At 48.7% G+C, this 27,053-nt stretch overlaps 1 protein-coding gene across 4 annotated transcripts; it reads right to left on the reverse strand.

Moving 5' to 3' along the window:
* SLC35G2 (solute carrier family 35 member G2) lies at positions 1 to 26,834 on the reverse strand. Of its 4 annotated transcripts, none has more exons than XM_006270436.4 (2): positions 26,727 to 26,834; positions 1 to 1,872 (listed from the first exon to the last, which is right to left on the reverse strand). In XM_006270436.4, exon 2 carries the CDS (start codon positions 1,848 to 1,850, stop codon positions 615 to 617), a length of 1,236 nt encoding a protein of 411 aa, XP_006270498.1. In that variant the 5' UTR covers positions 1,851 to 1,872; positions 26,727 to 26,834; the 3' UTR covers positions 1 to 614. The 4 variants fall into 4 exon arrangements, with proteins under 4 accessions (XP_006270498.1, XP_019345438.1, XP_019345437.1 ...); XM_019489893.2 differs by having other exon boundaries at positions 1 to 1,868; positions 26,727 to 26,779; XM_019489892.2 differs by lacking the exon at positions 26,727 to 26,834 and adding an exon at positions 16,771 to 17,616 and having other exon boundaries at positions 1 to 1,868.
* Positions 26,835 to 27,053: the final 219 nt, after the last annotated feature.

A 27,053-nucleotide genomic window follows, 5' to 3' on the forward strand; every position in this document is an offset into this window, starting at 1 on the left:
TTAGCAGGCCACAAAGAACACCACTTTATTGACTCTTCTCCTTGCAGTTACGTAAAGAATGTAAGTGATCATTATAACCATGTACATGTTAAAATTCTTAGCTTTAAAATATTACAATCAAGTATTGTATAAGTTACCATGAAACACAAACTTCCTGCCTCAGTGGTGTCTGAATTTCATTTCACTGCCACATATTCTACAGGTGCAGCACCCAAGAATGATGAACAACATTAAATCCTACTATCTCAATATTTTTTCTATGCAAGAATGGCTAGAATGGAAGGTCACCTATGACAGAGTTCTCTATACTTAATTTTAACGCTTACTACGAACGAGCTGAGAATAAAACTTTGTTTGCGTGTTGAACATTTTTAAATGATCTTACACACTACAACAAATTTGCTCCTGGTGCAACTCTGTTAGAACCAGATGGATGGCAACATAGATCCAAGGATGGCAACATAGTTATATCAAGTATGAATTTGGTCCATTACAGTTGAACTAGAAAGACAGCACTTGGTCTACGGCACAGTATAAAAGACACTGATAAGGAAACAATAATTTCACATGGCAGTGCAGAAACTGTTATTGTAAAGACAACAACAAACTGACATTCATTTAATGGAAGAATCTATTATCTCCTGATAACCCTGCCTTCCTAAGTGCTTCCAGGAGAGCTTATAATATGCAAGGAAAAATACACTGATCATAATGATGGCTCCCCCTAGCAGGTCATAGATACTGGGAAAGATGTGTAGCACCGCCAGCTGCAGAACCATCACTATCACAATCTCCAGATGCTGCACTGTGCTGACCAAAGCTGGGTGGAATTTACTCAGGGCATAATAGACCCCCAGAAAAGCCATCGTGGAACATATGCAGATGGCAGTGAGATAGCTCCAGGTTTCTCCATCCAGTGGAATGATTGGCTCTTGAAGAAAAAACATGGTGGAGGCTCCCCACACTGTCCCAGTCCAACCAAAGGTGAACAGTGCAGTCCACATACTGACCTTGTCATTGATTGACCTGTAGACTATCATGGAGAGAGCCGTCGTTAAGCCTGCCATAACCGTCATGGTATAGCCAAAAGCTTCCTTCCAGATGCTGAGTAAAGAGTGTTCTTCATTAACAATGTTAGGGATCATGACCAGGCAGACACCAAACACACTGCCAACTACTGTAACAACATCTATGTAAGCCATTCGTTCATCTATCAGTAAAAAAGCCAAAATGGCACTAAACACAGTAGTGGTAGCTCTCCACATAATAGTCCCATTACTTGGGGGAACGATAGTGAAGGAGGTGTAAGCGCAGGTTATGGAGATAACATTGCACACGCCATAGAAGAAGAGCCGCAATCTGTATCCCGTTGGGCCAAAAGGGGCCTCGTGGTAATAACACACAACTATGACAGACAGCACCTGTAACACTGAGCGAATGAAAATGAGTTCTAGGGATGGCACTTTGGAACGATCAGAAACAAGTCTAGTTATTAGAGCCACGCATCCATGCGCTAAGGCAGATCCAAACAGCACTATCCAAGTCTTTCTATCCTGGAATAGGCCTCCTTCAGCAAAATTTTGCAGTTGTCCAGTCTCACTGGTTTTCAGCTCTTGTGCTGCTGAAGGCTGGATATCTATAGTCCCAAAGAAGGTTCTTCCTTTCCTTTTCACATTGCTGAGCAGCCTTTTCTTTGGGTTGTCCTCCACAAAGCTTTCAAAGTCTTCACTCATTTCTTCAAAATCCGCTTCTCCAGGTTGAGGATAATGGGAAGTATATTTCACCGTCACTGTGTTGGGATGAATTTTCACCCGTTTTTTGACAGGATATTGTTTGGAAGAAGAATCCATGTCCTCCAAGAACAAGACCTGGCTTTGAAAGAAAAAGAGAGAGAGAGAGATGAAGCATTATTTTCATTCAATCAATACAGAAAAACTCATTAGTGTTGCATGCCTCAACCAAGCAGGCTTTGTCATCCATGAATTCTTTTGATGTTTGTTTCCCAATTTTACTTGCTCAGTGAATTGGAAAGTCAGGCCACTTGAAGATTAGATTTAGAAGCCTAACTTTAGGCACCTCCTTTTACAAATCATGTTTGCCCATATGTTCTTGCATAGCACTTGCCCCCACAGGCTCCCCTTCCTGCTTAGGCAAAAGAGACTGGTGTTTTATCCCTTTCACAGCTGAACTGTCAGTGTCTCTTAGCTGCTGGAGACAGGACTCTGTGGGTGGATCCAAGCTTTTGAAACTTGCTAAAAACAGTCTGCAGGGCTGTGAAATAAAGGAGAGAGACCAGGAACAGCTAACAGACAGCAAAATTGACTAAGAAAGTATAGCTTGATTAGTGGGACATCGTTAAAAAAGGAGAGCAGGTCATAGGAAGCTGTGGAGTAAAGAGCAACCAGCAGGAAGTGGGTAGATTATAATGAGCCATGAAGTCAATTGACTCCAGCAGCACTGCCTGAGTAGAAGTGCCAGTGATGCTGCTAGGCCATTGGTTTTAAATGTGGGTACAGCAGCAATCACAGCAGGGTGCAAATCCCACCCCCACCAGATTTGCCTCTCCTGGCATCCATCCTTCCCTCCTCGCAGCTGCTAGAGAGAAGAGTAAGAAAAGAAGCAGCTGCCATCATACAGCCTCCTCAGGTTTTTATTTCGGGCAGAGAAATCATCATCTCAGCTTCAGATGCATCCAATTTTGGAAAGCTATTTTTGGGGAAAAAGGTAAGTGTGGCACGTGAGGATATATGGTATTTTCTTTATTATGTTACTTCATAAAAAAGAGAAATACGTCCTCCCTCATCACCATCAGTGGTGCTCAACCTTTTTGCCCTGTGAGCTAGATCAGAGGCATGGGGCCAGTCTGTGGGCCAGATTGGGCCCTAGGTCCCAGCACCACCCCCTCCCATTCCCTGTATGCTAAGATTGGGCCCTGAGGCCTGGCACCACCCCCTCCTGCCCCTGCATGCTGCAATTGGCCCGATGACACCCTCATCCGGTCCTGTGTGCCAGGATCCAGCATCCTGTCCAATATGCAGGGCTCAGGGCTCCCCACAGGTCTGAAAATCTGGCAGCAGGAGAGCGGTGCCACTGCTCCCTGCTGCCAAATTTCTAACCTGTGGAAAGCCCCGCAAGCCAGATGACACGGCACCACAGGCCGGGGGTTGTGCACTGCTGGTTGTCATCATTATCATTCTTACTCCATTGATAACAATGTCCTGTTTAGACCTTTTCAATCATTTAATCATTCTGTGATGCTGAATGATTTTCACTCTTTGCCAGGTGCTAAGAGGTGAAGAAAAGTGGAATATCAGAAATAAATTTGAGGCTGGAGAAAAGTACAACCATGTTATTTATCCATGGGGCAGAGCATCATAGAATCATAGAAACTGAGGGCTGGAAGGGACCTCAGGAGGTCACATCTAATCCAATCCCCTGCTCAAAACAGGACCAGCCCCAACTAGATCATTCTAGCCAAGGCTTTGTCTAGCCAGGTCTTGAAAGCCTCCAAGGATGGAGCTTCCACCCCCTCTCTGGGTAACCAGTTCCAGTGTTTTACTACCCTCCGAGTAAGAAAATTCTTCCATTGCCGCATAATACTGTGGACCTAAATCTTGAGAACTACTACAATTTTCAAAATCCTCTGAAGCTGTATTTGTATTTTATTGTTTACAGAGAGACTAGATCAGATCATGACAACCCTTCCAGCTTGAAATCCCTTCCTGTCTCCTTGGTTCCCCTCCTTCATCCTCAGTGAATCAGCCTGGTAACCTGTGTGCCCCATTAGACTTTCTGCTTTACTGAATCATCTTCATTTCTGGTTCTCCGTGAAGGCTCACCAGGGCTCTTTACATTGATCCTTGACATAACTGACACTCATTCTGGAGGAATAAAACCACCTCATGCCCCTTTCACACAGAAGTAGTAATTTTTTTCACACTTTTAGATGAGTCAGATGTGCAGAGGATGGAGTCTATGGCTGCCTGAAACAGTGATGTCCAATGAATAATCGAATGCAACAGGCAGTTCACTGTAGGGTATGCTGGTGACACATCCCTCATCATCACCAGAGTCCTCATCTGTCACACAAGCCAAGTCATAGCTTGCCTCAGAGCCCTCTCCTCACTACCTGAGAGTACAGCAGTTTTCAGAAAGGATCAGAAGAGGTCATCTGAGAGGCAGGAGAAAGACATAGCTGACACAAAGCTATGGGGAGAAGTGGACACGCCGGAGGGCAGGGAACAGCTGCAAGCAGACCTGGACAGGTTGGACAAGTGGGCAGAAAACAACAGGATGCAGTTCAAGAAGGAGAAATGCAAAGTGCTGCACCTAGGGAGGAAGAATGTCCAGCACACCTACAGCCTAGGGAATGACCTGCTGGGTGGCACGGAAGTGGAAAGGGATCTTGGAGTCCTAGTGGACTCCAAGATGAACATGAGTCGGCAGTGTGACAAAGCCATCAGAAAACCCAATGGCACTTTATCGTGCATCAGCAGATGCATGACGAATAGATCCAAAGAGGTGATACTTCCCCTCTATCGGGCACTGGTCACACCGCAGTTGGAGTACTGCGTGCAATTCTGGGCACCGCACTTCAAGAGGGATGTAGATAACCTGGAGAGGGTCCAGAGAAGGGCCACTCGTATGGTTAAGGGCTTGCAGACCAAGCCCTATGAGGAGAGACTGGGGCACCTGGACCTCTTCAGCCTCCGCAAGAGAAGGTTGAGAGGCGACCTTGTGGTTGCCTATAAGTTCATCACGGGGGCACAGAAGGGAATTGGTGTGTATTTATTCACCAAGGCGCCCCCAGGCGTTACAAGAAATAATGGCCACAAGCTAGCAGAAAGCAGATTTAGACTGGACATTAGGAAGTACTTCTTCACAGTTAGAGTGGCCAAGGTCTGGAACGGGCTCCCAAGGGAGGTGGTGCTCTCCCCTACCCTGGGGGTCTTCAAGAGGAGGCTGGATATGCATCTAGCTGGGGTCATCTAGATCCAGCACTCTTTCCTGCCTATGCAGGGGGTCAGACTCGATGATCTATTTGTCAAAACCCAGTGAGTTTGGTGCCTCAGCACTATGGAATTTTCTTGCCACCTGAGAGCCTCTTGCACAGCGAGGGTTTCTGCTGCATAGAGAGCCCGCGTGCAGGAGAGAGTTCCCGCCACTTTGCAGCTGTCTTTGCAGGATGCATCTTCTCTTTGCAGCACAGAAATGCACGGTGCAAAGAGTTCCCACCATTCGGATGTAAATTTGTGTCCCGCTATTGGCTAGTGCTAAATTATTCACACGTGGCGGCTGGTAATTGGCTTGCTGGCCGTTTAAAAACTAGCGCAACTTCCGCCCAAGTCGAAGAGCTTTGAGCACGCTGCAGAGTGCCTCTTAGAGATCCGACTTGCGGCTAGCTGATCGATAGACTGATCACCTATCGATCCTTCTTCCCGTCGCCGAACGCAGTCCCAGACGTACCCTTTTCCCGCCGGCTTGAATTATGGACGGATTTACTGGCTTTGGCCTCGCCAGCTGGAGCAACTCACATTGTTGTCCAGACGACCGAACTGTTTCCGTCGCAGCCACCCGCGACGTAAGTAAAGTTTTTTGCAACCATTAAGCTTTGTCAGCCTCTCCATTCACTAGCCCGCCCTGACGAACAAGTAATTTCTGAATCACCTCGAGTCGGCTCAGCCCGGCCGAGACACTATTGAGGTCCCTTCCAACCCTAACATCTATGAATCTATGAACAGGCAGAGCATACCCCTTCTGCCCCATCACTATTCCTAAGGTTAGCCAAAAGCACCTTCTTGCAAATATTGTCAGCACACCAAACCCACTTGCAAAAAACACATGGGCGGATCCAGGGTTTCCCAAAGTGGGGTGTGGGAGCAGCAACCCACATGGCAGGGGTGGCTGCATCCCCTGCTCCCAGCCTCCTCTGCCCCCACCAGGGCAGGCAGACTGAGCCGTGGGAGTTTCTGGGGGGCTTTCTAAGGCCCTAAAGTGGGTGAAAATCCCTCCTCCCTTCCTCTTCCTGTTCCGAGGCTGGTCTGCTTCCCTCCCCTCTTCCCTCCTCCCACCCTCTCCTCTCTCCCTGATAGTGACTGGTGGGGTTAGACTGGCTCATTCTGCCCAGTCTCTAAGCTAGCTGAGATCCTTGGAAACAGTCAAGAGATGCTGCATGTGCAATGGGGGCTTCAGGCCAGCTAAGTTCCTCTTATGGAGAAGTAAAGTTACTTTTTGTCTATCTTACCTTTCAGGGAGCAACTACAGATCTGTTTCTCCTGCCACAGGAAGCCATCACCCTCCCAAGATGGGCTTTAGCCAGGTGCAAGCACCGGGGGTAAAGATCCGATTGTCTGGGCTCATCAGTCCAAACCCAAACTTTACAGAGGTGATGATGGTGTCTGCTTCCCTATCCCTGTTCCAGTCTGATCAGGATGTCTTCCTGGATCAGAACAAAGGCTCAATGGAGTGATGGTAGGTCCTATGACTTGCCTTAGGAGTGGGTGGCATATGGAGCTGGTCAAATGTTAAACATTTCCATTCTACTGGAAATGCAGAAAGTCTAGACTAATTTTGTTTCGAAGTGAAAAGAGGGATTTTCTAAATGTCCAGCAGAAGAGAAAATACGTTTTTTTAAAAACCCCATACAAAACAACAGTCCCCTTTGCCATTAATCTCAGCATTTTGTTTTAGAAATTGCTGAATAAACTGAGCCTGGGATCACAATCTCAGAGGCTGCCACCTTAGCTACACCTCTTTGGACTTCTCAGGAGACAGGTGAGTCACCAGTTACAGAATCATAGAAAAGCAAGGCTGGAAGGGACCTCAGGAGGGCACCCCATGGGTCTACAAACTAGGTGGCGGAGGAGTGGTAACAGCATAAATTGCTGCAGTTGTGGGAGCATCTGTCAGAATGTCTATGTAACAACACATGATAGGAATTAAAACATTAAAAAGACTTTCAAATGGAGAGGAAGACATCCAGCCAGTCCCCCCACCAGCCACACCACCCTCATGCTCCACCCTTAACTCTGTTGTAACATGCCATTAATTAAAACCTCACCAGGTATGGGAAAATGTTAGCTAGTTCATGTCAAATGCTGCTGTATGAGTTTCAAAAGTGATCAGGAATGCACAGGAAACTCCCGTGAAGCTCGCTAGAAAGCCATCTTATTTTGATTGTTAAATCCAGTAGCAGCTGGGGACCCAAACTACACTCAGAGGGCAGGATCCATCAAAGGCCTTGAGGAAATCAGGTGCCTGGCCAGAGTGAAACCAGAACGCAGCTTTAGGTGCACAAACCCCCTGCAGCGCTTCAGTAAAAGCCAGCCCCTTGAACTGGCCTATGCCAGCTGAGAGCCACCTAGAACTACCTAACAGGAAAGGCTAATACTGGCATGTGCCCAAAACTGCATACACATCCAGGACTTTACTGAAGGCAGGGTCCACCGTCTGAGATGCTCTCCTAAAGTTGGGCACCAACAGCCTCCTGTCAAAGAACCGAGCTCTTCTCTTGAAACAGGGTCCAAGAAGATGCAAGTCACAGTTGCTTTGCTACCTCGCTTCTCTTTGTATACAATAGCCTAGCGGGTAAAGCAGCCATCCCGGCTCGACTGTCTTCTCACCCTAAGGTGAGTCCAATCCATGCCGCCCACATGACTGCCCCAGCCACTATGGGGTTTGCTGTGCTGGGCACTCTCCCCTGCTCCCGTTCCAGCCATTGCAGTGTACAAGAAGGAATGAAGCATGAGAGAGAGAGCAGGAGTCTGCAGACCAGTGGTTGGGGCACTCTCCTGAGAGGGCAAAATGGTGGCATAACTGAAGGGAGGGAGAGACTGGGGCAGGAGCCCTGGGGACACAAAAATAGGCACCACCACAACAGCAGGAGCTGAGCACAGTGCCGCAATCAACACCACAGCAATCAGTCCTGCCCCTTGCCTCACAGCTGCCAAGGGACAGAGATGTCCTGCGTCACCTCTGAGGGGACATGGGTTCCCATCCCTACTCTAAGGGCTGTTCACATACCATATCCACAGTTTATTGCAGACGACTAAAACAGAAAAGATGCAGCAGCCGAGAGTACCATCTCACCGTGGTGCTGTGTCTTCGTCAGTGTGACCTTGTCATCATACTCTACAAGACATCACTGGAGGGAACAGGTGGGAGGTTAAAAGAGCACTGAGTCCTCCCGGGCTGGTGTAGAAAATTGCAGGGTTACAATAACTCTTGTGCAGTCTTATATGCAGCTATTACAGCTGGCAGCAGTACCTTCAAGACAGCAGAAACACTTTTGATCTATAAAGCAGAGGAGAGTGGGATCTGTGAGCACATGATGGGCTTCAGGCTACTTTTGTCTATGAAGAACAGACTGACAAGACAGCAGCACAGGACCTGGCTGTGGTTTTTGGCTGGTGGTGCCAAGCTCTTTCACCAGCAGCTTCCCAAGGCAGACTCTGCTTCTTACGGCCTGGTCTCAAACACCTGCAGAAGCCTGTCAGACACTGGCTGCGAGAAATGCTGGAAGGAATGACAAGCTAGCAGGCAGCAAAGCACTGGGGAAGAATTCTGTTTCCTCCTGATCACCAAAGCGGCAGCTTTCAGTTGACTAAGTAGCATCCTTGGCACTTACGTGCAGGCAGCCTTTCTATTCCCAGCAGACGGGGTGGATGGGAGCGGGGACGGGAGATGACAGAAGTGTGTCTACACCCTCCCTTTTGGATTGGTGCACACCATGGGAGCCTCCAGAGACTTTAGGTCCCTGAAGCATGTGAAAACCCTTCCCCCACTTCCCCTTCCAGCTCAGAGGCATAGCCTTTCTGCGGCTCCCCACCTCCCCCTCCCCCTCCCCCCACAGCCCCCATTCCTCCCTGCTGTCCTGGGGCAGGGAAGCGCCAGAGCCATTCCTGCCTGCTGCTTGGTGGCTGGGCTCAGCTAGGGACATAGACAACAGCTGCAGGGAAGGACCAGGAGTTCTCATTCCCCAAGCCTGTTCCAGCTCAGGTAGAGGGGGAAATACTCTCTTGCCATGCTGTTGCCACTGTCTCCTCCCAAGCTAAGCCCAGGCCTGGCTCAGCCCAGCTCGCTCTGGAGCTTCCTGGCTGGAAGCAGTGGAGAGGCTAGCAGGGGAGTTGGGTGGTGGGATGAGGAAGAAGATTCATAGATTGCTAGGGGCCGCAAGGGACCTCACAGATCATCCGGTCCAGCCCCCCCTGCTCTAGGCAGGAAGCTGGTCAAATGTTGCTCAAATCAGGTGCCTGGCAAGAGTGGAACCAGAACACAGGCCAGAGAGCAGGGGACCTACCTCTGAGCAGGAAGGGAAAGGGAGAAGGGATTTTCTTCTGTTTCAGGGACTCTGTACACACTGGTGGGGGCAGGGGGGGCTGGGAGCAAGGGGTGCAGCCACCCTTGCAGTGCAGGTTGCTGCCCCTGCACCCCTCTTTGCAAGATCCAGGATCTGCCCCTGCACATGCAGACAATGATGTATATGTGCATCTGGGTGCAAGTACCCACAGCAAAATGGAGGAGTGGTGGCCAGCCCTCCCGTGTGCAAGCCCTAGTAACAACGAAGTTCAGGCACTTGCTCAGGAAGCTGGAGAGCCAGGTTCTGGGCTCCTCCACAAACCAGAAGCAGTTTGAACCTACAGCTTTCTCATAAGGCAGGTCCCCTCCAGTGCGCCTTCTGTGGCTGAGTTGCTGCCCCTGCTGGTGGAGAAAATGAATGAGGCAGGCAATTGGGAATTTTCTGCCTCACCATGAGCAAGGGTCCCAGGCTACAACTGAGAGTCCCCTCACCTCTGTGCCAGTCCAGCAGCCACCTCACCAAACCACACATACTCTTGTTTGCCTGCTCCTGGCCCTATAGTTCTCACTCATGGCTCTCAGGGGAAGCAGCTTCTAAAGGAAGCCCTGGGCAATGCCTAAGCAATGTTTGAGACCAAGCCATAAGAAGCAGAGTGCAATGCTTAGTCCTGTGCCAGGAAGTCCAAAAGCCACAGAGTCAAACCAGTTGCAGAGGGGCGGGGTGTCTAGCTCCTGGACCTTTAGCTTCCCAGCAAGTACCCTGACCACTCAGTTACTGGGACTATAACATGAGAGAGCCCTCCTCCTCTTGTGTTTAACACCCATTAATCCTGGGTTATAGGCTGCCTAGGTTTTTGGGCCTTGGATGCTAGTTGTTCGAAGGCTTGGCACCTTCAGCAGCACCACCTGGTATCAGAGTGGCACCAGCTGCAAGAGTTAAGCTAATTGCTTGTAGGAGACTGGGTTTAGTGGATAAACTCAAGCCCTTCAATTAAGCCCAAGCTGCTCAACACCTCCCACTTTGCAGTAGCTCCAGCCTTTGACCCTCCTGCCTCACCCCTACCCTGGACCCCAGTACCTTGTTTCTCCTTCCCTGTCCTATATTCTGGATCCCCTGGCTTCTGGCCTCTGTCCTGGCCTCAACTATGGGCTTGGGTATCATGACAGACTAGGCACATAGCTTGGACTCCTGGGTTCTGACCCCTTTGGGGAGCCCCAGCCCCCGATCTGGATTCCCTGTGGACTCGGGTACTGATTGAACCCCGTGTGCCCTCACACTGCTTACACCCTAATCCACTACACATCCACAAAGAGTGTATACATGTAGCTGGGCATGTGTGTGGTCAGTGTGTAAGCTTGCTGTTCCTGTTCAGCCTACGTGCATGGTGCATGTGCCCACATATGTGTCCATGTTACTGGGAAACAGAAAAATGCTGTGTAGATGACTGAAAGCCTGCCACTTAGTCAACAGAGGGGATGTGGAATACCACCTTCAGGGCTAAAAAGAGAGTAAATCTGCACTGTAGGAACTGAATTGGGGGCTGAATCATCAGCCACTGCAGACAGCAGGAGAAATCCAGTTTTCGCTGAACCTGGGGTCTTTGTATCATAAGCAGACTTCTTACTGAGTACTGGTATTTGTTGTGCTGCAACACTGGGGGTGGGTTTCACTAGAGACCTTGATATGCTAATAGAACAAACTGGTTTCCTGGGCAATATTTAGATACTTCTGAAGGACGAAGGTAGGGAAAAAAGAATCATTTTGGGGGCATGAACTGACAGAGATGTATTGTTTCTGGCTGTTGTTCAGAATATAGCTGTGGGAAAACCAGCTCCACATGCAGTAATGCCCTGAAGTATAAAACACTATTATGGGAGTGTCTGTGTGTGTATGTATAGGCAAGAAGGAGCCTAAGCCTTGCTAGTACATGGTAGAGTAGCTTTCCAATAGTTGTGATTTATTCCCCACCAAGGAGAATGTAAAATTAAGGTGTGCCTCCTACACAGATGCTGTGTAACAAAGTAAATCACTGTCATAAATGTTGATCAAAACTTATATCAAATTTATATTAAAAACTTTTTTCCCCACAATTTTATCCTTCGGGGATGGGGAGTGGTGTATCTTCTATATAGCTGCATCTTATACATCATTACAGTGGTGCTCAGCCTATAGTTCACAGGCCAGATCCAGTTTGCGAGGCCATGATATCTGGTTCATTGGTCCCTCCACCAGCCCAGATATTTGGTGGCAGGGAAGCAGCGGCAGTGTTAATCACTGCTCCCCAGCTGCCAAATTTCTGGACCTGTGGGGAGCCTCACAGGCTGAATGAAGTGGCCCTGAGCTGCACTGCACTAGCAGAAGGCAGGGCAGGTTAGCACCTCAGAGCCTAATCAGCTCAGAGAAGCAAAGCTCTTGTAGGCAGCCATCTACGTCATCAAGTGTCACCAACCAAAGCTTTCGCTTCTCTGAGCCAGTATCTAGGGTGCTACCCATCCTGTCTTCTACCTGACTACAGACTAACACAGCTAGCTCTCTCTCTACTTATATATGGGAAAACACAGCAATTCTCATAAGCAAATATTACATTATACATGTGAAATCCAAGATGGCCAAAGGTTAGAGGGAAAAGTATGTAAGTAAACACCAAAGTAATCCTGGTTTAACAAACATATGTCAGGCTACTTCAGTGAAAACCAGAAAGCCTACAATTTTTTAGCAAACCAGCCAAAACTATGGTTGAATTATTGCACAGCTGGGCCAATGCATCTCTTATCAATAAGCAAGGTAAATATTGCCATAATTAGAGCACTTAATTATATATATCACAGTGGAGGTGTCAGCAGGTAACCCGCACAGTCTGTAGGTGCACAGTCCTAAAAATCAGACACGTAGTAAAAGATACCATGCTGTTGGCTACCATCAAGGACAGCTTCAATGACAGCTTCACTAAGATGCAGTGACAATTGCAGGCAGGCAGACCCTGCAAATATTGAAGAGCAGGAGACATAAGGCTACTTTTTCCTATTTTTCCTTTATCCGAGGTGCGTCTTCCCAATGATCATGCACAAAGCTATAGATAACAGTGATAAGGGAAAGGGACGATAGGCAGGTAGCACAGTACTAATGGCTTCATCTGGGAGCACACATACCGTAGTTTTACAGCTAGTTTATTGTTTGCTACTATTTTTAGCCATGGGTAAGACACCAAATAAGTACAGTTTTCACTCATAACTCCAGAAGCTGCCCATTTTCCAGGTGCAGCAAACTTTTCCATGGCTGCCTTTCTACCTTATCAGACTTCTTCAGAGATTTATCAACACATCTGTTAAAATACACCAAAAATGTTCTGTCGCACACTTAGATAGCCTGCCCCCTATTCCCTGGAACACGTCTTCTTTTCCAGTCTGGATTCTCCAAAACATTCACATCACCTCTGCCAGGAATATGGTGATCGGGCATACTGGCCTTGTTAGGAGATTCCTATTAGAGAGAGATTTTTGGAAAACTTCAAAAATTATTAAAATAATTTCCTCTTGGTAGGGAAAAGAACAGCTTACTGTTTCCTTATGGAAACCAGTAAGGTGAGCTGTCAATGGAATCAGAAGTTAGAAGTCCCGGTATCTGGCTTCCCAGTTTCAAAGAAGAATGCATGGGGCTGCAAGCCAAGAATTTAATTCCACTCTAATTTTTCTTCCACTTATCTAGTGCAAATGCAGACCAGGAGAGACCAGCAGCTAGGAACACCCTTTCAGTCCACAAAAGGACTCTTCAAGTAGATATGATCACTCACATGACATCAAGCAAAACAAAGATAGAGAGACTCACTTCCTGGCACCTCTCCCAAGCTTGTTCTTTCTGCAGCCTATACTTTACATCCAAGTTCCGCAGAAATTGCCATATCTTTCCTTCTGACAATTTCTCTGTTGTTGCAAGAGCTGTCTAAGTGATCTCAAAGCTCCCAGCCAGCCCACCTTGGGACTTGGCCTATACCAGCAGCCTATTGTAGCCTGCTGGACGTCATACTCCTCCAGCTATGCTGGTCTTTGAACCAATCTTCTACTTTTTGTCAGGTTACCACTTTCGGGGGGGCCTACTGCTACCCTCCTTCTGTTGGAGGCATCCTGTTGGCCCCTATGGTACTTGCTGGACAAACAGAACACGGCCCTATATCTAGTTCAGTGCCCTCTCTCCATCTGTAACTTGACATCTTTGCATGCTGCATTTGATCGTTTCCAAAATGCTGCTGAGACTCCCGGATCTCCAAATGAGTGAAAAGGGGGTGCCATTTGGTGAAAAAGTGTGGAAAACAGAAAAGCCAGTTTTCCAGCGGGGCAAAGGAGAGGGAAGTTGAGCTCATGGAGTGCCCATCTGCTGCTGCCGGCCGACTGACTGCTCAGTTACCGCACACCCTGCTGCCTGCACCTGACAGCAGCTCCGCTCACTGCTCTCGCTTCTCAGCCTACAGTTTGGCCAAAGAAACAACAAAGTGCAGCCCCCGCCAATAGAAACTCCTTACAAAACTTAACTATATTCCCTTGCTCTGAATCTGGAGACAGCACACCATGCGTGTGCATGTGTCTTCACCCTCATTTCAATTCATGAGCTATCTCACAATTTATAGTCTACCCCACCCTGGATGGATGCTAGTCTTCTGCGAATGGATCAGATTGCTAGATCCTAGGGGCTGTTCATTAAAGAAAGAGGGTCAGGAGGCCAGACTGACTGAGCTCCGTTTATTGATTATTTATTGATTAGGACAATTATGAGCATATTCAAACAACAGTGATGTAGATGATGTTGGGTCTTGGATTATTCAACAGTGATGTAGGTGATGTTGGGTCTGGAAACGTAGAGGCAAGTTTGACACATCTAATGGATACCTAATATTTACAGCCAACTAATTTGCAAATAGGGCACTCTACATCATCAGGTTTTTAAAGCATTTTCTATATAACTTATTAACATCCTGCGACTAGTTTCTGATCTGTTTTGGGACAAGAACTCCAGAACGTAGCAAGTTAAGAGATGTTCAGTCTCAATGGGTAACAAAGAGATGCTTGCTGGACATCAGCAGAATCATCTATTTGGCAGGCTTGCCTTTGGGCTCTAAAAAGGGCTATCATTTTGTGCCAACCTAGCATAGGTAATAGCATGGTGGGAGTTTGCTGTACAACTTAGCAGAGTTATGCAGACAAAACTATGAAAGTTATTACTAATACATAAACGTATGTCACTGGTTAAGACAAAACTAATAAGCATAAAGCGTGATGAATCAACCATACCGTGTGAGTCTATGCCAGCTGCATCTGGGCAGAGCAGTGTCACATTGCTTTAGAATGGCCCCAGGCAGGAACTGTTGTCTGCAACACAGGAGCCAGCTGCTACCAGACAAGGTTGAGCAAGGCAGAGGGAGGCAAAGATTGCTTTGGTCAGGGAGCCATTAGGGAGAGAGAAACACCAAGACAGCATGGCTCAGAAGAAATGAGAAAAGCCTTTTCATTTTTACCGACCCAACTATTGGGCCAACAGTGTTCAGAGCGTTATGAGTTTTAAGGCCAACAAGGCCATTACGATCAGCTAGGTGAACCTGCCATATCCCAAAGGTTGTGTGAGATCACACCAGGGGTGGGCAAAATGCGGCCCAGGGGCTGGATGTGGCCCACCAGGCCATTCTATCCGGCCCGCGGGGCCCCTAAAAAATTTAGAAAATTAATATTTATCTGCCCTGGGCTGCCTGTCATGCGGCCCTTGATGGCTTGCCAAAACTCAGTAAGTGGCCCTCTGCCCAAAATAATTGCCCACCCCTGGATTATGCAGAGCTTCTAAAAAGATGGTCAGTCTTGATATACAGGCTGCATGCAACAGACTTCAGCTTCCAGCCACCGCTCTTTGTCTGTTTGTGTCTATGTTGTTCTTTACACAATAAATATGGAGACACCACAGAGACAAGGGGCAAGGATCTAAATAACCGTATTTAATGAATATCGACAACATGAAAGGTCTAGCTATTTATACCTGCTGCTGCTCTGATCCGTCTCTAAAAGAGGACAGAGTGAATGCTATTAGAGAGGTCACAAACTACTTAGGATAGTCTCCTTTTTGCATACCCTACAGACCGCTCTACCTTAATGTAAAGGACATCCCAAAACATTTATAAATGCATTCCTATCAAAACAGCTGCCACTAACTACACAGCACACTACAGCTTCAGCCTGGAAGGGGATTTACAACTTCACTCTTGATAAGGCCCCTTGGCATCATAGCAGCATCTGACTGCAGCAGACAGCAGCCATGCTTTCTGGCGCTGCTCTATCAGCTGCATTTTCCAGCTCTATCAGCCTTGATGTGCATCAAACTTGCACTGCCTTCACTTGAATAGGGAAGCTCACTAGGCTTGGAAAAACACCTACCACCAGCGAGTGAGGTAAATCCACTAGAGAATTATGCACTTTGTTGCCTCTGTAGGCCAAGCTGCACAGCCTGGGAGAGAGCAGTGAGTGGAGTTGTTGCCTGCAACAGGTGCAAGTGGCAGCATGGAAGACCGGAGCAGTTCCTATGCCTACAGCATCAAACGGGCACTCTGGACCCAATTTCCTCTTGCTTACACCAGTGCAAATCAGGGTCTCCGTTTGCTTAATTTCATCAAAATCAAATTACTTTGGTATGGTCATTGGGAGGAGGGTTGCCCCCTTCTATAGCTGGAGACACAACCCTCTGCCTGAGATCTCTTAAGTGTATATTAACCGCTTCTGCAACAGCAGGACATGGGACACTGTGGTCCCGCTACTTTACCTGTAGCAGCTTAGGGTGTGATGTCTTGTGTTTGTGGCAATGTTGGCAGCAGTTTTACTAAGAAGTTAGACAAGGATATGTTTGGAAGGTTTGGACAGAGATGATCCTGCCGCAGGCAGGGAGTTGGACTACCTGACCTCTGGAGGTCCAGTCCAGCCCTACTTCTCTGTGAAATGGGAGATCACAGACACACTGTTAGAATGTCTGCTCAGGGATTCTTCAGCTCGATATTTTTTCACTGAAAAAATGCTAATTAAGTTAAACTGAAGCTTAGCAAAACTCTGTTTCTGCCTTGAACGTTCAGCCACAGTGAGTGAGGACTGCTTCCTCCGTACAGCCAGGCTCTGTTCTCCATCTCCGTCTGTCCTGGTCATCTTCCCACTGATTCCTACAGCTGCCTCTGCAGCTGCTACACAGCCCAGACATAGAGCATCCCTCCCTGGTGCTCTGCTCACGGCTCTCACGTGCTGGCTCCTGTGCTTCTGCATCAGACTTGTTCTCCCCTACTCAGCCCTGCTCCCACCAACCACCTCCTCTTCCCACCCTCGTTCACCCTCTGCCTCCTTTCTCCCCCCCAACTCTATATCCCATTTTTTGCCACCTTCCCACAGTATTTTAGTGGCCTCCCCTTCTACACAGAACAGCCCCTTTGTGCCCCTCTCATGATGCCACATAATCACCTGCTCCCCCTTTGTACCCTTCCTCAGTGCGCAGTCCTTGCAGAGAGCTCAGCGAGGTCTCTGCACAGTCCTTGGGCTCCTCGGTGGGTCTGAGCTCTGGTTCTGGCTCTGGATTGAAGTATATGCTCCTTGGCAAAGGGACTGCTTGCTTAGGTGCCAGCTATAGCTTCCCTGAAGCAGTCCTGCTCTGCTGGTAGGAAACCCTCCAGCACATGGACAGGCAAATGAACAGAATTGCCATTGAGTGACATGTATAACCTTCCTTTGCTCAGCCAATGCCCTGTTCCAGGCAGGGGACACAGATCCGTATGCAATGCTGGGTTGGTGGTGGTAACCTCGAAGCCACTCCAGGCACAATCAGGCCACTTCTTTTCTGGTTACTGGGACCAGATGGGCTTCTGTTCATTTAACCAGTTTCTAACACACAACGCAGAACTTCCCCCATAGATGTTTTCATAACACTGTCGCTTTCTGTAATGTCACCTCTTTCGATTGTCTCTGATAATCCAGCCGTGAAATTACAGCAGCGCTAGACCCCGCATCAGCCTCCATTTAAATCAGACTCCTTCCACTTGTAAAAAAATTGTCTTCATGTATTAACACCTAAACAAAGCAGCTGCAGAACTGGTGCAACTTTCTCAGTAGATTCTGCATTGTCCACTTCAAAATAAAGAATCAAAATCCTCTTAAGTTGTGCTTTCTGCACTGACCAGCACCATTCCTGGGGGTGCCCCACCGTGATGTTATTTCTACAAGGTTTGTCCTTGAGGCAGCAACTCCTTGCATTGTGAGAACATTTCGTACAGTGAAAGCAAACACTCTCTGACTGTTGTCTGCACTGTGCTTTCCACTTAACCCCAATTTATGAGCTGCACAGATCACATGATGCTACTCCAGCTCCCTGACGTCTTTAGGAGCTGTCTGCATTGATAAAGCAATTTCTACTGCCTGTTTCAGGGTCACATCAGCCTCAGTCAGTGACTAATTGTGGTTCGCTTCATTTAGCATATCACATGCTAATCGGCCTCATCTAAGTCCTTTCCAAACTGACAATATTACGTTAATGCACACAATTCATCCACATGCACGGAAGCTCTCATTTGCATTTTTGATTCTGTTTGTACAAGTGGAAATTTCCTGCAATCAGTCATTGCTTCACTGCTACGTGATGCTGGAGAATTTCTACAATCTCAGCAAAGGATTAGTCTGCTGGCTAAATAGGAGCAGTCATGCTATTATACAGCAGGATGTAAGTTTTATCCCCCTATGACACTCAGGAAACCACTACCCTCTTGCCATTCCTTAGAACAGTAGCTCTGACCTGCTGTTCCTGTCTCTTGGTATAAGCATCAAGCTATCAAATTAGTCTCTCTTCTGTAAAAATTATTTGACCACCCTCATCTTTTTCCTTCCAAAGCAAGAAATGTACTCACAGACACAGGGGCTACCAGCTGCAGCTTCATATCAATTTCACTGTGATTGAGCCTCAGCAGTTGCCACGTTTCACTATATTCCTGGACTGTAATCCCATTCTTAACGACCCGTATGTCTTCAGCTCTTTGGATAACAAACTGCGGGGGGGGGGGGGGGGAGGTGCGTGAATCACATGGGTACAGGCTGGGGCCAAATGCTCATGTATATTAAAACTCCTGCTGTGCTCTGGTTGGGTTCTGGGGGCTTCTAAAACCTGGAATCTACAACCCAATTGAAGGTACAAAAGTTAAAGAAATACCATCCTATTCCTGTACACTACACCAGGGGTGGGCAACCTCTTCCAGCTGTGGGCTGGAATGACCTACCCTGGGTCAAAGGTAGGGGGCAAGCGAGTGGGTGCTAGGACCTGGCCACCATTTGTCTCTGTGGTGGCGTGGAGAAAGCAGCTGCAGCTGAAGGCCCACTCCGCAGGCCGGATCAAATGGCTTCTCTAACTGGTGTTGTCCTATCCAATGACCACATAATTCTTCTGTCAATTAGGAATGTGAAATCACTCTCAACTGACAGCTACCTAGTGTAGTCACAGTTATGAAATAGTCATAGACAATGAAGGTGGGAAGGGACCTCAGGAGGTCACATCTAGTCCAACCCCCTGCTCAAAGCAGGACCAGCCCCAACTAGATCATCCTAGTCAAGGCTTTGTCTAGCCAGGTCTTAAAAACCTCCAAGAATGGAGATTCCACCAGATATCTGGGTAATTTGTTCCAGTGTTTCACCATCCTCCTAGAGTAAGAGTTTTCCTGATATGTAACCTAAACTTCTCTTGCTGCAACTTGAGACCAATTCTCCTTGTTCTGTCATCTACCACCACTGAGAACAGTCCAGCTCCATGCATTCAGGTAGCTGAAGGCTGCAATTAAATCCCCCCCCAGTTTTACCAGCAAAAAAGGTCCTGGGGTCAGTACTGACTCTTTTAATACTGGAATAAACTATACCAGGAAAAGATCTTTTTGCTGGGACAAGCTGCATCTTCTGGTACACCTCTGCCAGAGATCTACAACCCAAGCTTTTCTAGTGCAAAGAGGTTTCATAGGGGACGTCCTAATCACTAACTCAGCAATACATGCAGTACTTGGAAGTTAATGGTCTGGTCTGTCTCAGATAAAGCATGAATCCTGCTCCCAGTCCACTGCCTAAGACAGAGCTGTAGGTCTGAGCTTTTGGGGGAGTTGTGGGCATATACAGGAACCGTATTTCAAGCTTTTCCACACATGCCAATCCTATAATACTTGTAGGCATGAACAAAGCTCCCGGGCTAGGCCAGAGGGCCTGTGACACACCTGCTCAGGTAATAAAGACAAATGGTGTAACAGAGATTTCATTCACCCTTGATCTCTGCATATGCTATTAGCTCTTGATCCTGAAGGTGGGATCTGGAACTGCCTTATCCCAGGAGGTGGAGGGTAGGGAACATCTAACCATGAGGACTGGAAGCCATTCCCTTAAGACAACAACACTCCCTGCAACCCCCACAGAAGGGATGATGGGTATGGAAGTCAGATGGGCTGTGAAAGCCCCAGGCTGTTATTTGCTGACAACACATCTGTCCTGGATAAAGGCAATGCTTCTCTGCAGCAATCACAGTGCTGAAGCATATTAATGACTCGGTGACTCATTGAGGCCTGGTACTACACCCTGATTTCCTTCCACTTGCAGCATCACACAGGGACAGATTGCCCAAGCCTTGCTGCTTTAAAAGGGTTAGTTTTATAAAACTAAAAATAGCCAGGAGCTGAATGGGTTGGCAGGAAAAAAACAGCCTAAAAATATGAACAGAGGTAGTAGATATGCTGAGGGGAGTAGTAGATACACTGGAGGGTAGGGCTAGGATTCAGAGTGACCTAGACGAATTGGAGGATTGGGCTAAAAGAAATCTCATGAGGTTCAACAAGGACAAGTGCAAAGTCCTGCACTTAGGATGGAGCAACCCCATGCACTGGTACAGGCTAGAGGCTGACTGGCTGGGCAGCAGCTCTGCAGAAAAGGACCTGGGGGTTACAGTAGACAAGAAGCTGAAAATGAGCCAACAGTGTGCCCTTGTTGCCAAAAAGGCTAATGGCATACTGTGCTGCATTGGCAGAAGCGTTGCCAGTACATCAAAGGAAGTAATTATTCTCCTGTATTCAGCACTGGGGAAGCCACATCTGGAGTACTGTGTTCAGTTTTGGGCCCCCCACTACAGAAAGGATGTGGACAAATTGGAGAGAGTCCAGCGGAAGGCGACGAAAATGGTTCTGGGGCTGGGAGACATGACTTATGAGGAGATGCTGAGGGAACTGGGCTCATTTATTCCAAAGAAGACTGAGGAGGGATTTAATAGCAGACTTCAACTACCTGACGGGTAGGTCCAAAGAGGATGGAGCTGGACTGTTTTCAGTGGTGGCAGATGACAGAACAAGGAGCAATGGTCTCAAGTTGCAGCACGGGAAGTCTAGTTTAGATATTAGGAAGAATTTTCTTACTCAGAGGGTAGTAAAACACTGGAACAGGTTACCCAGAGAGGTGGTGGAATCGCCATCTTTGGAAGTTAAGACCCAGCTAGACAAAGCTTTGCCTGGGATCATCTAGTTGGAGATGGTCCTGCTTTGAGCAGGGGGTTGGACTACATGTGACCTGAGGTCCCTTCCAACCCTCATTTTCTATGATACACATCTAAGCCAGTGGGGGCCAACCTTTTTGGGAGGCATGCCATAAATTAGCCCCATGGCCTCCCTGAGTGCCACTCTGATCCCTCCCATCTGCCTTCTGCTCCCTGCCCAGCATCCTGCTCTGCTTTTCACTCCCTGCCCTACCTGCCATTGTACTGCCTAAGCACATATTACTAAATGTCCCCCTAAAACCATAATTCCTCAGCTAAGAAACCACTCTGCTTAAGGAGGGACTTAAAAGCAAAAAAAAAGGAAAAATTAGCAAAATAAAAACTTTGACCCAAATCCTACCCCACTTCTCTGACATCCAGGTGATACTTGCAACGAGACATTTAAACACCATGCTAAATGCATGTCGGTGTGAATATGTCAAGGTGGGAATTGGAGGGAGATGCAGGGACAGAGGAAATGTCTTAATACTTCTGTGGACGTGATGAGATTTGGGAGCTGAAAGTGTCTGTATGGAGAACAGAGCGAGGCGTAGGAAGAAATGTTGCTCTCTTCTGGAAGGGCTCAGTGAGAAGTGAGGGACAGGGATTCTGGGGGTACAATGAGATGCACAGGTGTGAGCATCACAGGGGGCACAATAGGATGTGGGAGCTATGGAGACAGATTGGTAAGTGTGGCTGTTTTTCTGGCTAAGACATCAAATACGGCAGTGACAATGTTCTTATGGAGCGCAATGAGATGTGGGCAAGTTGACTCTTCTGAGAAGGCACCACAAAGCATGGGTGGTTTGCATCTTACAGAGCACACCCAATGAATTGTGGAAGGAGATATGGCTAAGTCCACACAAGGATGCTCCACCTCACCTTACCTCCCATGGGGTTGGCTCAGAGAGTGGCACCTAATTCCAGGCTGTGGTTTCCAACACTCCTTACCCAGGGCATGGGAGGAGTTAGGTGCCTCTAAATGGGATTTATGACCAGCTGGCATCTTGCGGGGACACCCAACCCATCCCGTCACAAGACAGGTGAGGTAGAAATCCCTCTGCTCTCAGGATCTGAAGCAACTCTTCATTAGGTCCCTCCCAGCCCTAATGTCTATGAAATCTATGAAACTTCCTCTGGGTTCCAGGGAGGGGCCTATGTTACATCAGGATTAAGAGCCCAGAACCATCTCCTCAAGAAAAGTGCCTAAGATGTCCCTTTGCTAAATAGCAACCGGTTCATTCTTTTTCTTTTAAAATACTAGGGAATGCCATCCCCCAAGTTTGTCACAATGGCCCAGAGTTAGGGCACCTGTTCAGGAAGTGGTGGCCCTGCTTCAGTTGCTGCCTCTGTCGGGGGGGGGTTCAAATCCACATCTCCTGCCTTCAGGCAAACACCCTAATCACACAGCAGTAGGTTCTCTGGGGTAGTCTGGCACAGGCACGCTTTGCCGCTCCTCTTGCGGCTGTGCTAGTGAGCAGAAAAGAAGACACACTCTCTTAGGTCAGAGAAAGAGAGCACAAGATGGAGCACACTGACCTTGAATCAGGCTTGGGTGTAGCCCTGCCATGACAACAACAGTTCTGGATGTGCACAAAAGCCCAGGTCTAGGCACACAGAAAATGCTACTGGTGAACACTTCACCACCAATTGATTTTCAGGCAGGTACAGGGCCAGGCCGAGGTTTTAAAGATTTCCCTTTGGATATGGCCACCTACCTTGCACCTAAATCCCATTTAGACCCCCAAGTTATTGTGCAGATCTGAGCCTGTACTGTTCTTCAAGAAGAGGGGTGGAGGATGCCCCCGCAGCCTTCTCTATCCCAGAGCAGCCTCTTGGGAGTGGGAGATGTGGGTTAGAGCCTCCTCAGACTGACAAAGACCCACAACACAGGTCTCCCACTTCCTGGGGAAGTGCCTCTTAAACTGGACTCCATCACCCCAGGGGAGTGGTTATTCAGGCCCAGAATATACCTATTGTATTGGTCTCATCTAAGCCCAATACAGTAATTTCTGAGTCTGAAACAGGGTGGGCAGGGTGTTGGAGCCTAGATGCTCAGCTGAGCCAGCATGGCAGCAGCTTCCAGGGGGATGCAACTATGCCATTGTGAAGTTGATATGGACCTTCCAACCATACAAAGAGCAAACAGAAATCTGGAGACTTGGGAAAGCACCAGGGCTTCCTCCCTTACCCCTTTGTCCCCTCCCAGACCCAAGGAGGGTGGGATTGGGACTGGGCATCCATCCAGCTAGGAGGAGATAGTAGAGGCTGACTGAACTTGGATATCCAAAGGGAACTAGTAACAAGCCAACAGCCTTCCACAAGAAACATTTGTGTATCATAGAATTTATTTCTGCCATAGCTTAAATGCTGGGGCTCTCCTAATGAAATGCTGTAGTGCGACTAGGGTTCCACAGGCCTGCTGGGCTCTACACATAGATGGAAGCCAGCCAAGTGGGTGCAGCTAGTGAAGGTGGAAGTTTAGTGGACACCACTGAAATCCCCACATGGCCTCTGCAGTGCAGCTGCACAGGGGTCTCGGATGGCACAAGCCCACTTCCTGTGGCTGGTGCTCAAGCCAAATGCAATGCACACCCAGCCTGAGTTTGCAGGGCCAGCAGCGAGACATGTTTTCAGTCCTGCCTTGAGAACTTACTATGTGAGATGCAGCAGAGCGGGAGGAATGCATTTCCCATCGTGCCCTGGGACAAAGTCCCGGGACATCCCTAGCAACACTCCTGCACGTGAGAATATCAGCCAGAGCCAGGGCAGATCCAGAGGGGGTGCAGTGATGTGGATGCACCCTGCACCCCTTCTGCTACTGCCTCTGTCCCTGGCTGAGCCCACAGCATGGTGCTTGCCCCAGAGCTGCTCCTCCTCTGCTCTGGTCATGGGCTGTCACACTGCAGTGTGCCAGGCACAGTTGGGGACAGCAGCATTGGTGGCAAACAGGTTCCTCCTTCCATTGCCTGCTCCTTGCCCATCCCGCCCCCAGATGGGCCCAGCTGGCTGGATGGGAGCAGGTGCTGAAAGGAGGAACCCACTGTCCCCAATGCTGTACCTGGCTGACAGGCCTGGGGGAGCCCCAGAGCCACTCCTGACCTGCCACTGCCCTATGCTGCAGGGTGCTGGGCTTGGCCAGAAACAGTGGCAGCTGCACCCAGGTTTCCCCTTCAGTGCCTGCTCCTGGCCAGGGGAGACCACAGTGGGAGAAGGGGCAGGCAGGGAGCAGGGGCTGTAAAGGGTGCGCTGGATCCACGTAAAGGGCAGCCAGACCTCCAAACACTTCCATCTTATCCCCAAACTGCCCAGACAGCATTTCCATGGTGCAGGCACCCATACATATGCAGCATGAGTATCTCATTCACCCTGCGTACGGAGAGGGGGTATCAGACACTCTTTACATGCTGTGAACAAAATGGGTTTTAAAAGATTTCAAAACAGGCTGCATAAGATGGATACAATGTCACAGCCAATCTAAAAAGGTTACAGGGGTCTGAGTCCTGAAAGCATCCTGTTTTCTGAAAAAGAAACACCTTTATGTAACCCTGCATCCATCCTGCTCTGCCCAATGCTTTTATCTTTGTTTTTCCCCCTTTGAACGCAAGGATAAAACTGTTGAGAGCAACAAATCAAAGGTTGTGCCTGGACAATGAAATCACGCTCGTTTGTAAAAAGCATGGCCCTGACTTCCTGTTTGAAAAAACTGCTTTTGAGCAAAAGCAACCAGAAGATTGTCCTGTATAAATAAAGACAAAGTTGTAATAGTAAATATCTGTGTTTAACTCCTGGAAATGCAGGAAGGAGTTCATTTCAAATCATAAGATTGTTTAGAAAAAAAGTAATTAACTTGCCTGTTTGGCTCTGATTTTTTTAATTACGGTAATAAACTTAGCAGTAATAAAATATACTCTGCATTTATTATGTTGACACTTTCCATATTAAAGTGTAGTGTATATCATTTTTTCAGCACATAATTATAGTTCTTATTTCACTCCTTCTGAAAATGGGATGACTGGCTTTCCTTTGTTGGCTGCATTGTCTCCTAGAAAGGCATTATCTGGGGGGGAGGGAAGGAAGGCCAGAAAAGACTGCCAGAAATATAATTTCCAACCACGTAGATCACCTCCTTTAGCATCTTTCAAATGGTCAGCTATTTATAGAACGTGTTGCAAACACTGCATGAAAGCATAACTTTTTTTTTGTGCTTCTTTTGGATATGACTGCATAAAAACAGCTTAATTGAAACAGAGTAAATATTCATATTGATCATTTGTAATATAATACTTGGAGATTTTACCCGCTCCCTGCCTCTTGGCCCTGGGGAAAAACATGGCGGTAATCGCTAGAATTAAGTCACAGTTACTCAAGTCTCTAAATCTAAAAGCTCAAGTTCCCAAAAGGAATTTTATTTGCATCTTCGTGACAAGAAAACACATTTATTTAACTTAACAGAGATGGATTCAAGTCCACAATTCAAGCCTCTGTTAGGAGAAGCTTGCCTGAGTTCTCCCACTGCACGACCTCATGGCATGCGCTGCACACAGCTTGGGCAGGTGTATTAAAAAGAGGGTTCCCCCCTTCAACCAACAGGGCTGTTCGCCTCTGCCAAAATCTCAGACCTGGCACCTGTGCCCAGCAGCAGGCTTCTTCCTCCCCCGGCATCCGACTCCCTGCTTTGAGCCTGGCACCATTTCCCACTGAACCAGAAATGGAAGCAAAACTGCCCCAGGACTAGTAGACATCCTTGACTCCCATGTAATCCCTGGGCCCGTCACGACTCCAGTGTCACTAATACTAGCGATGTCACAGCTGCTCTATTCAGGGCTTCATAGCCCGGGTACCTGCCAGGCACCCAGGCAGCGCCAGGGCAGCTGTAATTAATGAAGAGCAAAGTCGAGTGGATTTAGCTTGGACACCTGAACGTGTGCCTCGGACAGCTGATCCCAACTGAGCTTCACTTGCAGCCTCCTCTGCCCACCTTGGCTGACCTTACAGGTGACCTGCCCACACCTGCCAAGTGCCTGGACTTCCCTCCTGAGCAAAAGCAGCTACTGCCAGCAGCTCGGGACGGGAAGGCCTAGGGGCCAAGCTAAAGCCAAGCAGCCTCAGTGTAATGTGCACATACACATACTTGCATGTGCACATGGGCACACGCACTTGTACACGCATGCATATGCATGCTTGCATACACACACACGTACACATACTTGGCATGCACAGGTACACACACATACTTGCATGCATCCACACAGGCATACCCACTTGGCATGGGCTCATAATTGCACACACATGTGCACACACTTGTGCACATGTGCACATATATCCTTGGCACATACACCTGCATGCATGCACACCTGCACACATGCTTGCATGTGCGCATACACTTGCGCACAAATGCACATATATACTTGGCACACGTGCCTGCATGCATGCACACCTGCACATATACTTGCATATGCACACATACACACTTGGGCGCACATGTGCATGTATACTTGGCACACACGCCTGCCTGCATGCACACATGCACATACACTCGCACACGCATGCGCATATATCCTTGGCGCGCACGCCTGCGTGCACACCTGCACACATACCTGCATACATACACTTGCACATGCACACACATGCACCTATACTTGACACGCATGCACACACACATGCGCGCACCTGCCCAGACACATACTTGCACGCGCACGCACACACACCTGCATGCGCGCACACATGTAGGTCCCTGGCACGCGCGGACACATGCACGCACTCTTGCACGCGCGCACACCTGCATTCTCTTGCAGGCGGACGTCCTTGGCACGCACACACCTGGACGCGCGCGCTGCCCGCCCCGGCCCCCGGCCCGGCCCCCGGCCCGGCCCCGCGGTACCTGGCCCCGGCGGGAGCGCGGGGTGCGGAGTCGCGGCGCAGGAGCAGCGCCCAGCCCGAGCCGCCGGGCGCGAGGAGGGCGGGCAGGGAGGGGGCAGAGCCGGCCGGAGCGGCGAGCATGCCCAGTGCGGCTGCCAGCCGCGGCCCCCGCCTGCGCCCACCCCCGTCGGGCTGGTGCCAGGCGCCAGGTCCGGCAGCTCCCACCGCAGGCAAGGGGGGGGCCTGGCCTGACCTGGCCGGGCTCGTCCTCTTTGGTGTCCCCCTCCCCAAAACAGGCTGGTGCCAGGAGCCACAGGCCACCGCAGGACTGAAAGCAGAGGCCTCCCCT

Source organism: Alligator mississippiensis, chromosome 7, assembly GCF_030867095.1.
Source record: "Alligator mississippiensis isolate rAllMis1 chromosome 7, rAllMis1, whole genome shotgun sequence".
In the NCBI taxonomy this organism is placed as follows: domain Eukaryota; kingdom Metazoa; phylum Chordata; order Crocodylia; family Alligatoridae; genus Alligator; species Alligator mississippiensis.